Source organism: Chionomys nivalis, chromosome 24 (genome assembly GCF_950005125.1).
Source record: "Chionomys nivalis chromosome 24, mChiNiv1.1, whole genome shotgun sequence".
Classification (NCBI taxonomy): domain Eukaryota; kingdom Metazoa; phylum Chordata; class Mammalia; order Rodentia; family Cricetidae; genus Chionomys; species Chionomys nivalis.
The window spans coordinates 18,088,681-18,101,680 of NC_080109.1; the positions used below are offsets into that span (position 1 = coordinate 18,088,681).

Consider the following 13,000-nt stretch of genomic DNA (forward strand, 5'->3'; position numbering starts at 1 on the left):
GAGCATAGGGCAACTATGATCAAATTTCATTTTAATGATGAAGTATAAAATGAAGTTTAGTTTCAAAATCTAAAGCATTGCTGTTGTTATTACATGGACTTGAGTATCGTTCCTGCAAATTGTATCTAGATTTAGAACATATGTTATTGTTTCAGTTCTTTAAGCCCCAATTTTCTTGCATGTGTAATAATAATGGATAGTAAAAGTACACTGTAGAATTGTTATGGAATTTGGACCTGGACACATTGCCCAGTTGCTAAAGCACCTGCTTCACAAGCACAAGTACATGGATTTGAATGGTCAGCACCTACATAAAACCCTGATTGGCAGGTGTGTTTCTGTAGGTAAATACAGGAGGAGGGATAAAATAGAAAGATGTCTGTTAATAATAAACAACAGTAACAAAACACAGAAGCTACCAACTCCATAGGAACAACAGAGGTTTTAAACAGGATATGAAACCCCAAAACCATGGTTTTTCCTAGTTTATTTATTTTTTGTTATTTATGTATCTTCAACAAATCATTGAGCAGGTTTTGCTATAGATTTTTCATAAGCCAACTCAAGTACTGATTTTGCATCCTGTGGGCAATTTTAAAACCATGAAGGGTAAACGCTGCATGGAATCCATCCTCAATGTGGTGATGTGTCACCTGAACTCCAACATTCTGAAGCCGCGTCACATACATGAGTCCATCATCTCTTAGGACATCATACTGACAAGTGATGATATAGGTCAGAGGTAAGTGACTCAAAGTGTTGTCGTTGGCCAACAGAGGGCATGCCTTCACATCGAGGAATCCTGGGTACTTTTTAGACAGTTCAGAACTACCAGGAGTAGGACTTTTGTAGACGTGACCTTTCTTATATCTCTCAGGGAGTAAGGAACTCCAGTTCACAAACTGCAACAGATGGCTGGATTCCAGAGGTACATGTTGGTTAAGAAGCATGGCTTTCTCCAGGGTTCGATCTGTAGTAAAGTATTCACTCCAAAACCTGGCCAACAAGGAGGTAGTTAAAATTGGAAAATATATACCTTCTTGATATGATGGTAAGTTTATATCAAGAATCTGAAGGGCAGGATATATTAAGGCCTGGACCTTGAGTTTTGTCTTGACATCTGGATCCTGTATGAGCTGAAAAAGAATTAAAATTACATTGAAATGAACATTTTGATTGGTCTATTTTCAATAGTAGTATGTAGAGATGAGATAAATTTGGATAATCAGATACAACAAAAATATCTTACAGAATTTTCCAATTTTCTATATTGTCAGTATCTACTCCTTAATGTAATTACTGACATCACGTAGACATATTTTACACAATGCTCATGATTCAATTTCAAAAATACTAGCAAAAATGCTATGCCATATTTCTCCAGAAAATACTTTTATGACTTCGGCAAGTCATGTATTATTAAACATGTTAACCAGTGAAAAACCAGGGAGGATATTGAGAACCAAGTCTCTAACTGTTTTGAACATTTTTTTGTTTTGACACTGAGAGTCAATCATTGCAACATACTAGAGAGAGGGTGGTTTATGCATGTCCCATGTAGGAGAATGAATGGGGGGAGGTTCTTGTATTTAACATCACAGTTGTAGCCCTGAGTGGGTACGAATACTCTACTCAGGAACAGGTGTCCTTTAAGTAGTGCATGTTACCAAAGACAAGACAATGAATTTAGGATTTACTGCGTGGAATGTCTTTGTCTTGAAAATGTTTCAGGTCTAGAAATGTTCTGCTTCTTTTTAGTCTGTGACAGTCTAGAGCATATTAAATGATATTTTATATAGATATTAAGTATGAGTTTGAAATCTTTTAATATGACAGATGTTGGATTTATAAAAGAAGGGTTTAGAATGCAACAGGGAAAACAAATGCATGCCGATAGTGATTAGGTTAACTGGACAAATCCAGAGTTGAATACTGCTTTACTTCCAAATTTCTTGCCTCTTGATGTGTTACTCACGTTGTACCTGGCTGCCTTTCAGAGCAATGAGGCATATGCAATGTAGAATTCAAACTGTGGAATATATTCTACCCTTGTTTTACAGATATTAGCACAAACCACAGACTTTGTAGTTTCTTTTCTCTGGAAATAAATAAAGTAATTTAATTGTAGCAGTGCACGGCAACAAAATGTCCTCATAGTAGCTAACTATCCTAAAAGTTTATGGAAACTCAGATCTGAAAATTATCAATCATCTGACTAGCAAAAGGTAACTGTAAACTGACTAATTCCATTCTTAGTCCTCTGTACTAACATCTCTCCTTGAGAAAATTTCGTTATTCCATTATCAAGAGATATGAAATCAGTTCTGGCATCCTCCAACTCTCAATATTACTGTTATCATGTTCTCAATTTTGGTGACAAGTAAAGTTGAAGAACTTTACTAGTATAACCCATAATAGGTATAGGATGTTACCTAACTGACCATAACAATATGCAACCAAAGTCCTAGAAATTGTGTATATATATATATATATGAAAACACTGACATAAAACACACTTAGAAACATTATATAGACAAATGTTTCCTAACATCAGTACAGGCATTTCTCTAGTATTTTAACATGGTATTAAAATAGCATGTTTTCACTGAACGTTTAAAGGTCTGAAGCAAATATATTTACATATAGGGTGTTTTACGATCTCAAACAAACCTGTTGGGTCACAGCTGCAGCCAAGTTCCCACCAGCACTGTCCCCAGCTACACCAACTCTTCGAGGATCTACGCCATATCTTTCAAGAATGTCTTCCTGTAAGAACCATCGTAAGGCACTGTATACATCTTCAAACTGACGTGGGAAATGATATTTGGGGGCCAAGCCATAGCTGTTCAAAGAATAATTATTTCAAATGAATGAAATTTAATTTTATATGGCATCTCTCTAAAATAGAGACCAATTTTCCTGGGGCTGGAGAGATGGCTCAGAGGGTAAGAACACTGGCTGCTCTTCCAGAGGTCCTGAGTTCAATTCCCAGCAACCACATAGTGGCTCACAACCATCTGTAATATAATAAGACCTGGTGCCTTCCTTGTCAGCAGTACAGTGTATGCTCAATAAATAAATAAATAAATAACACCAATTTTCCTTTAAAAAAAAACACATTTTTTGTGATCCATATACCCATGAATATGTTTCACCCCAATATCTTGGTTGATTTCATCATTACACTACTAATAACTTGAGTAAAATAATTGAATTCTCCTTGAGGTAGATAAAAGAATGAAAAATACAGCAGGTAATACATTTCCTAATATGTTTTCCACCACTTTCTTTTTACTATTGTTATACTTTATTGGAAATTTGTCAGTGACAAACAAATCTTATTAATTTAATGTTTGAACTTTACCTAATGTAAAAGTGGTATGTGACCACTATGTTTGATTATTAATGACTTAGTTACTCAATTCGTTCCTATCAAATTGATTTCTTAGCAATATTCTCTTGCTATGTGATTTGCCTGTTTCCACATGTAGCTTGAGGATGGATTGCTTTCAGTGATGATTTTGCCATGGCATATGGTAAACTAACCCCTTAAGTGCAGTTTGCCATGACATCCTCAGAAAGACCATGTTGTATAGAAAATACGTGGTTCTCAGTTCACATACAGATAAACTAAACTGAATTAATAGTATGTAACAGGTTCAAAGTCTCAAGGCAATGTTTCAAACCTTATTTGCCTGTGATTCTCTAAGTACTCAGTCTGCTGAAGGAAGCTATGCAGGTCACTGGTACGTGTTATGCACTGGTGTTATTGTGTTCTAATGATTTCTGAACTTTCTCTTTTCAGTCCTGGTTGATTTTAAGTGTTGTGTTTTGTTTGTTTTCTCTGAGTCTATTCTTGCCAACTTGAGTTCATTTTCTCTTTGCTCACTCTCCTAATTTCAGTTAAAATATTCCAGAAATAACCCCCCTAAAAGCCAAAAATGACCAAGAGTGTTAGTTTCTTGCTACACAAAACATACAACTAAACATTGAAGAAGCAAACCATAGTCTTACTCAGTTGACACGACAATAGCATCGAGTCTATCAGCTGTCTTTCTTGCCAGAAGGTCATACAAAGAAAGAGCTGAAATTGAGAAAACTGAGTGAGAGACTGTCAAGTGAGCTTCTGGAAAAGCATGTCATCAAAAGCACAACAGTGCACATTGCTCCTCACAGACAGTTTACAACTGCTTCTGTTTGCAGCACTTCATCGTCATTGTAGAAAATGAATCCTCAGCCATTTTCACATTGATACAGTCAAGGGCTTGCTCTATTAGCTTCACACTGCCTAGTCTAAAGCACTGCTATACTATTGAATATCCGTATCTTTTTGCATTTAGCAAGTGTTAAGTGTTGAAAGTCTACATGAGTATGCCCCTACTATAAGCTACTGAGCTCTGGACTTGCTGAGGCTGATATGCACCAGTCCAGCTGATATGAATGCTCATTGTCCCTTCACCTGCAGCAGATAATCAGATAGTTTTGATAAATGCCCCATTGCCCAATCATTGCCTAGCCTTTCACAGTTCCTGAGCCTTGACTAGCCATGCCTTAGGTCATCTGGAAGCAGCTACAGAAGAGAACACATCATTCTTTCTTCCGTAACAGTTGCTAAATAAGGTTGAGTCAGAATATACTTCCTGACATAGGGGACAAAATAACTATATTGCTAATTTCAATTGATACACAAAAAGTTGGGCTCAGATTTATCAACAGGTAGCTTCATCAATTAGAATGGTTCTATAATATGATAGAACACCTAACCCGCTTTATGCAAAACAAAGAGATTTTCTCTGAATTTCAGAACCCCAGGAAGCTGCCTTTCTATTTTTGTTAATTACTACTAACTCTTACAATATTAATAGAATAGCTAAATGGCAGTATCTATCTTTGTATCATTAGCCATGGTTAATAGATTGTAATGTAAACCAGTTCCCATCAAACAGTCATAGATTTGACCCAGATACAACTTCAGGGGGAAATGTTAGACCTGAAGTAACCTATCAGTTTGTTGCTGCTTCAAAACCTAAATAACCATCTCATCATTATCACCCCTGGAATGAAAGATGCAAAACAGGAGTCCTGGAAAAACTATATCTCACTGAGTATGCTGCACATCCCTTCCTCAGGTCTTAACCAAATTCCAGAACACCTTATGTCTCTCTATCTTAAAATCAAGTTATAAAGATCAAGTTATACTCTACTAATAATATTTTGAAACACATACATTATAAAATATGTAAGATATATTGGCTATATGCGTTATATGTGATTTATTTACATTCAATAAAGTAAAATTATAATAAATACAATTAAATGTGGTAAAATATTATATTATATAATCTAAACAAGTGAAATATATACTATCAAATAAAAACAGTATTTTCAGCTCTGTGATTTTTATAGCTACCATCTTTGTTCTCACTTCCTTCAGTAAGTAATGCTTTATAAAAGACCATGGTCAGCATCTCAATTTGATGATATTTTGTCCACTATTCAGTTCACCTCCACTTTAGTTCTCACTACAGTATTCCATCAATTCTACAATAATAAAACCATATATTCAAGAAGCCCTTTCTCTTCTTACCTGAGACTGTCTACAGTTCTTAGTAGTAATGAATACCCATTTCAGAAAAGAACACGTTCCAAACAATTGAAACACTATTATATCTTATTATATTACTATAACTAACATATATAAGTTTTTAATGTGGAGTGTATCAGATTTTGTGGAACAAACAACAACATTCATAAAAGGAACATACCTGCACTCCCCAAACACCAGCCACCACCATGAATATAAAACAGGCCCCTCCTGAGAGTCTCTGACTTCCTTTTGGGCATGTATATGCGAACAGGAACACTGCTGAAAGCCGTGTCTATCACAGTGACATTTTCATCAGAAGTGGCTGGGACTTCTTGAAGACTCAAAAACAATTGTATTGTGCTCATGAAATGACTGATTCCCAGAATTTCAGAAATAGAAGCCTAAGTGAAGAGGAGAAAAATGATTAAAATTGCGTGTGTGTGTGTGTGCAGACTGCTGAGTCCCTTTAGAGTCTGCCCACTTGTAGATGATGTTCCCTGAGCCTGAGGTATAGGGTAGTTTTGTAGACTTAGCAGTTGATGCCAAGCACCCTCATAGTTAATTTGTGTACTCTACGAACTGTACTTCTTTTCATTTTTTAAAATTTATGTACATTAGTGTTTTGTTCATTAGCACTGATGTTTGTATGAGGGTGCCAGGGACCCTGGAACTGGGTTACAGATAGTTGTGAGCTGCCATGTGGATGCTGGGAATTGAACCTGGATCCTCTCGAAGAGTAGCCAGCGCTTGTAAGTGCTGAGCCATTTCTCCAGCCCCTGTTTTTAAATTAATTTTAGTTTTGTCATTTGTTTCTTTGAATTTTGCTTTTGAGTTCTTTTATATTTTAGGTAGCAACCTGGAATATCAAGTATATAGATGGCAAAGAGTCACTAAGTCTTTCTCTTCATGCAGCTGAGAGTTTTCCTGACTGCTCAGGAGCTTTTTAGTTTTTAGAAGCGCCATTTTTCAATTGTTGTTATTAATTTCTAGGTAACAGGTGTCTCACTCAGGAAGTCCTTTCCCACACGATGTCATGTAGGACTGCCTGCACTTTCTTCTGGCAGTTTCAACATTTCAGGTTTCACATGGAGTTAGCTGACGCATTTGGAGTTGATGTTTCTGTGTTGGATGATAGATAGTGGTTTTCTCTATATGTTCACATGCAGATGTCCCAGCATTATTTATTGAAGATGCTGTCTTTTCTCCAGTATGTGTTTTGGAATCTTTGTCAAATATTAAATAGCTTTTCTAATGTGAATTCCTATTAGTATGCATGTCTGCCTGTGCCATTACCATCTAAAACACTTTATGCTTTTTATAATTTTGTCATCAAAGCATGGCATACGTTCTTTTTATATTTTTCACATATACAATTTCACATATTATTTAGAATATTTTACTTTTGCAATTTTTCTTTAAAGTATTTTTTTTTTTTATTTTCTAGACAGGGTTTCTCCGTAGCTTTTGGTTCCTGTCCTGGAACTAGCTCTTCTAGACGAGGCTGGCCTCAAACTCACAGAGATCCACCTGCCTCTCTCTCCCAAGTGCTGGGATTATAGGCGTGTGCCACCACCGCCCGGCGTCTTTTTTTTTGTTTTGTTTTTTTGAGACAGGGTTTCACTATATTTTGATTATGTTTTCCCTTCCTTCAATCAAAATCTTCCCAACTCCCTACACATCCAACTTTATGCTCTCTCCCTCAAAAGAAAAGAAAACACACTAAATGAACATCAAAACAAACAAGCAAAAAATTAACAAAACAGTAACATGTCAAAACACAACATAACCATACTGTTATCAAAGGCTCAGGAATAGAGTGATATTAAATTGTCCTCTTTATACTGTAATCTACCAAAACATACTTGTTAATGGTCCCAGATACATATATGAAAGATTTAAAATTGATTTTAAATAATGAAGCTTATCCACATTATCTGTATATGATTGGACACTAAGACCATTTTGAGAGCCTTGAATCATTAAATACTAGCTTTGTACTAAAGCAAATTTTATATTTTCAGTTCCAGGTTTTAGAGTTAATTCTTAAATGCCTACATTTTATTTAGGCCCAGTTAAGAAAAGGCTATTTAATAACTAATTTTTCAAAGCAGCAATGAAAGGAAGGAGGGAAAGAAGGAGGAATAGAGGGGAAAAATCATAGGGAGAAAAGAGAGAGGAAAGAAAGGGACAGAATTTAGGAAGAAAAGAGAAGTAAAGATGCAACGGATAGAATAGAGGGAGGAAAGAGGGAAAGAAAAGGGAAGGGTGATGTAGGAGGGTCATCTTTCTATCTGATGCTTTCATTGGTTAATTAAGAAAGAAACTGCCTAGGCCCATTTGATAGGCCAACCCTTAGATAGGTGGAGTAGACAGAACAGAATGCTGGGAGAAAGAAGCCGAGTCAGGAGTCGCCATGATTCTCCCACTCCAGACAGATGCAGGTTAAGATCTTTCCTGGTAAGCCGGCTCGTGGTGGGTGCTGCACAGAATATTAGAAATGGGTTAGATAAATATGTAAGAGCTAGCCAATAAGATACTGGAACTAATGGGCCAGGCAGTGTTTAAAAGAATACAATTTGTGTGTTGTTATTTTGCGTAAAGCCATGCGGGTGTCCGGGTGCTGGGGACGCAGCCCCACCGCTCCTATCATTACAGAAGGGAAAGAAGGGAAAAGGAAGGAAGGGGAAGGGAGGGAAATACAAGGCCATGAAAGGGAAGGAAAGGGAAGGGAGGGGAGAGAATAGATAGCAAATAGTCCCTACATATTAAAACTGTAACTGGAATTTCAAGTATCATTCTAAAAGTTCATACATTCACACTGATGAACATTTTACTTGAACAACACACCACAAACAGTATCTTCATTATGTAATCACTTTTAAAAAGTGCTAAAATGTGGCAAACACTGGGGACACTATTTAGTTATTTTTACTAATTCCAGACATATTTTGTTCCATTAGACCTCTTTATTAGAGGCTTAATTTTGTTGTTAAAGCACAAATAGATTATTGGGATTTGTTTGGGTTCAGTAAGAATCATTTCCTGGCAGGATATTTCTTCTGTAAGTGACAATGCCAGATATCCTCACTGGGCGTCCCAGAATGTCACAATAACAAGATCTGTGGGCTATCTCAAGATTCTAGGTGGACAAACCTGAGGTGCACCTCACAAACAAACCATTGAAAGTACTGATTCAGGAGAGCTGTGACTTCTTCTGGTGTGTTCCTGGGAGACTGCTGTATATAATAAGTCGGATGCCCCCTATACATCTGTTTGAACCCAAGTCACCAAAAGTCACCCCAAGCAGACACAAAGAAGTCCTTGGCTTTTCTTTCAGGAGCCCAGAATTCCTCATATATACAAATTCCAAATCATGCTATTGCTGTAACCATCAGATCACTGCTTCCCTTAAGGAAATGATCGCTGACAAAAACTAATGTATTAATATACAAACAGCACACATATAATAAAAGAAATACCGAATATTCCTTGGATGAATTTCTCCTTTTCTCTCTTTAAGTCATAGTTTTTTAACAGTTAAACTAGTCAGTCAAATATTCTAATAAGTGGAATACTTAGAATACAATAATTATCAGTATTCTACTATCTGACAGACAAAGCAGACTTCAAACAAAAATTAAGGAAGAGAGATAAATAAGTCTTTAACACTGCATTCTGATCAAGGGAACATTAAACCAGAAAGACATTACAATTCAAAGAGAAAAAGAAAAGTAACTACAGATGTACTCACAGCAGAAATTTAGAATGGCTCGACAGACTTAAGTCAAGATATCTAATGAATCAAATAGACTTTAAAGAAAAAAAAATTACACAATCATACAAAATTATCTTACAAGGACCAGTAACATTACTATATCCCAATGTCAAATATTTTGAGAAAGAAATACAAATAGTACCATTCTGAATAGCCTCAAAAATTAAACCTTGCAATAAATCTTACCAAGGGGAGGAACTTCTATGATTAAAAAATTAAATACTAGAACAAAAATGAAGATAAACACTAGAAGATGGAAACATTGTCCATCAGCAAAGAATCAGTAGAATTAATGTTGTAAAGATAGCATCCTAACTAAAGAATCCACAGTGTCAATGCAACCGTAATCAAAGGGTGGAGCTGGAAGAAGAGAAACTGAGGTGAGAAATATTCATGATTATAAACTTTTAAAAATACAGTGACATTATACACAAAAACAGAAAGAGAAGACTTAAAATCCCTGCAGAAAGACAAAATCCACCTACCAGATAGCTAAGGCAATTTTGAACATGTTCAGAAAAGTCAAAAAGAAGAAAAATACCATTGTTACTAAAATTAACACTAATAATAATAATAATGGTGCTGATGCTGTAGAAATTTCTATATTTAATCTCAAACTATACTAAAAATCATACTAATAAAAATGAGACTGTCACTAAAAACAGACATGTTGCTCAATTGAACTTAAAATAACTCTCAGATGTATATTCATGTAACTATAGCTGCTTATTATTCCACAAAATATCTTGTGTACAGGGGAAAACTTAGCACAGAAACTCAAAAATGGCTTAAGTTCAGAGAATAAGTCTTTGGTGAATAGTATTGAAATACAATGTATGCAAGAACCTCACTAAATTAAAAAGTTTCTGTAAGGCAAAAGACACCTTCAACAGGACAAACAAACAAACAAACAAAAAAAAACCTTACAGAATGGGGGTAAATTGAAGAATTTTAGAATATGGTCTTGGCACTGTTTTCAAGACAGCTGAGTATTGACTGTGTTATACGGCTTTTAGTGGTAACTAACCTATAATGAAAAGAGCAAGTTGAGTAAGGAAACAAAGAAAATGTACAGTTCGAGGAAAAAAAGATGACCAGGAAGTGTGAAGGTGTCTAGTTTATCCCCAGGAGATAAAAAGCTTAAATAAATCTTGATACTAAAGGGAATAAAGGAGCGCTGACCTCAGGAAAGATCCTACCCAGCTGTTTCTAACTTGTGAAAAGGAATTGAAGAAAAGCTTAAGCAGTAATTGGAACCACACAAAACAGAAAGCTTCTTCCTGCCGCCCGAAGATCTGAATACAGCACTACTCTCAGCTACTTTTCCAGCAACACTACTGCCTTCATGCCACCGTGCTTCCCATCATGACAATAGACTAAGCCTCTGAAACTGTAAGCAAGCACCAGTTAAATACTTTCTTTAATGAGTTGCTGTGGTTATGGCGCCTCCTCACAGCAGTAGAACACTTACTAAGAAGACTTCATACATGATGAGTGTTTATACATATATATGTATATATATGGAATTACTCCACAGTAGTGACACCTCATAGAAGCTATAGACTATCAAACAAAATGCTCAGACATGGTATACCTCCCTTTGCATTATTGTTTAGGAATTTCCAAGACACTATATGTAGCTTTGTAAATTAAATATTGTATATATCTGTATACATAGTCATTATAGCATTAAGATTTTTTTCTTTTTCTTTCTTTTTTTTTTTTTTTTTTTGGTTTTTCGAGACAGGGTTTCTCTGTAGCTTTGGAGCCTGTCCTGGAACTCCCTTTGTAGACCAGGCTGGCCTCGAACTCACAGAGATCAGCCTGCCTCTGCCTCCTGAGTGCTGGGATTAAAGGCGTGCGCCACCACCGCCCGGCTAAGATTTCTTTAATATGAAAATTGAATAAAATGATTTAACTGCATTCCCCAACAAATAGTTGAAAACCGTCAATGAACAGCCAAGTTAACGATACAAGAAAGGTACACATAACATTCAAATAAAATAACATTTACGATAAATAAATAGTGCAAGTATTCAAAAAGGAAATAAACAAGGAACTGTAATCACAAATATGATAAGACTATATGGTACACTAACAAAATAGCATTCACTATAAATGAACAGTGCAAGTATATAAGAGTATATGGTACACTACTTCAGAAATGAATTCTTAAAATATCATAGACTATCAAAAGACAGAATCATAGGAACTCAAGGACTAGACAGAGAGATATAGTAAGATTATTGCTAACCAAAAGGAAGAAAAGAATAAACACACTGTTACCAGTCTTCATGCTAGAATTAAAAAAGGAATAAGAAGAAATGCCAAAATAACTTCCCTGATAAAATCAAACTAAAACTCAAAATATTACATATTGTGGAAAAAGAAAATAAAGCAAAAGAAAAGAGCATTGTAGAAATAGTTCAGAAAAAATGAATGACTAATTAAATGCGCCAATTAAATGATTTGCTTTTTAAGAGTTTTTATGGTCATTGTGTCTTCTCACAGCAATAGAATCCTAACTAAGACAGCACGTCAGATGTTTGTTACTCAGGCTAAGTGTCATTGACTTACTTACACATATTTTGCTCCACAAAATAAATTCACTACAGAGAGGGCTAAAGAAGACGTGCATGATTTTACTTCTACATACTAAAGTCTCTCAGAAAGAACTAGCAGTGACAACGGTAAGCAGCAAAACAGGTAACCACATTCTCCTACAGCAATACTCCTTGCTCCAATTGGGAATCATATGTATTGCTTTTTACTGTGTTTATTTTAATCACTCAGTCTCATGAACTGTATCAACAAGCTGTAAGTCTATGCCTAAGTCCAAGAGTACTACCCAGACTTCTGTAATTAAAGAGAAGACTATTCCATTCTTCCTTCCCTGAAGTTGATATTGTAAGCAGCTTCACCCGACAGTACTATGCAACACACTCTCCATCCTTGCTCTCTCTCCTCTGCTAGCTTCTTCCCTGTTGCTGTCTACACAGGGATTAAACCTGGAGACTGAGCATGCTAAGAAACTTCTCAACCTCTATTTTCTTTCTATTAAATTATTCAGTATTCATAAGGCCAATAAAGTTCAGAATTTACTCTTTGTTCTTACCAAACTTACCAAATTCGTGTATACATTTTCTGTTGTTATTTCGAGTATCAGTCTCCAAGGCTCTTCAATATCACCTGGAAGAGGGGTATAAACAAAATAAGATACGAGGACCACAGTGATGAGAAGCAAAATGGTTCTCCCCATGTTTCTTTCTGCTCATTCTACTTTGGAGGTTCAGTAAATAAAACTTTTCAAATTTTTGGAGATTGCATTTTAACCTGTCGTAGAGTGTTATTTAACTTATTAAGGACAAATTCTACTGCATGACTGGTTCTTGCATAAGCACTCCAAAATACATTTTTCTTATCATAATCCCCACGTAAAGAGTTTTCAAAACCGAATTTCTCTCTCCAAGTTACCTCCATTCTAGGAGCCAGATCCTGTTTCTATGCCAGTGTGTAATGAAATGTTATCGTAACAAAAATATTGCCTTCACTCTCTGTTCTGTGTATAAAGGGTATTGAAACAAATAGTGTGTGCATCAACTGACAACTAAGAGAAGACTAAAGGCACCTTTAAAGCA

At 35.8% G+C, this 13,000-nt stretch overlaps 1 protein-coding gene across 1 annotated transcript; it reads right to left on the reverse strand.

Annotated features, from left to right (window-relative positions):
- Positions 1-539: 539 nt before the first annotated feature.
- On the reverse strand, positions 540-12,621 carry LOC130866065 (arylacetamide deacetylase-like). Its single transcript, XM_057757316.1, has 5 exons — positions 12,487-12,621; positions 5,766-5,988; positions 4,015-4,084; positions 2,671-2,842; positions 540-1,136 (listed from the first exon to the last, which is right to left on the reverse strand). The coding sequence occupies exons 1-5, from the start codon at positions 12,619-12,621 to the stop codon at positions 540-542; spliced, it is 1,197 nt and encodes a 398-aa protein (XP_057613299.1).
- Positions 12,622-13,000: the final 379 nt, after the last annotated feature.

Bases quoted from the DNA above. Each gene is read 5' to 3' on its own strand.
- LOC130866065 (XM_057757316.1), bottom strand. From the start codon at position 12,621: ATGGGGAGAACCATTTTGCTTCTCATCACTGTGGTCCTCGTATCTTAT. The intron at 4,085-5,765 runs GTATGTTCCTTT...TCTCAATTTCAG, and splicing joins CTGGTGTTTGGGGAGTGCAG to CTCTTTCTTTGTATGACCTT. The intron at 2,843-4,014 runs GTAAGACTATGG...TTCTTTGAACAG, and splicing joins GCTATTGTCGTGTCAACTGA to CTATGGCTTGGCCCCCAAAT.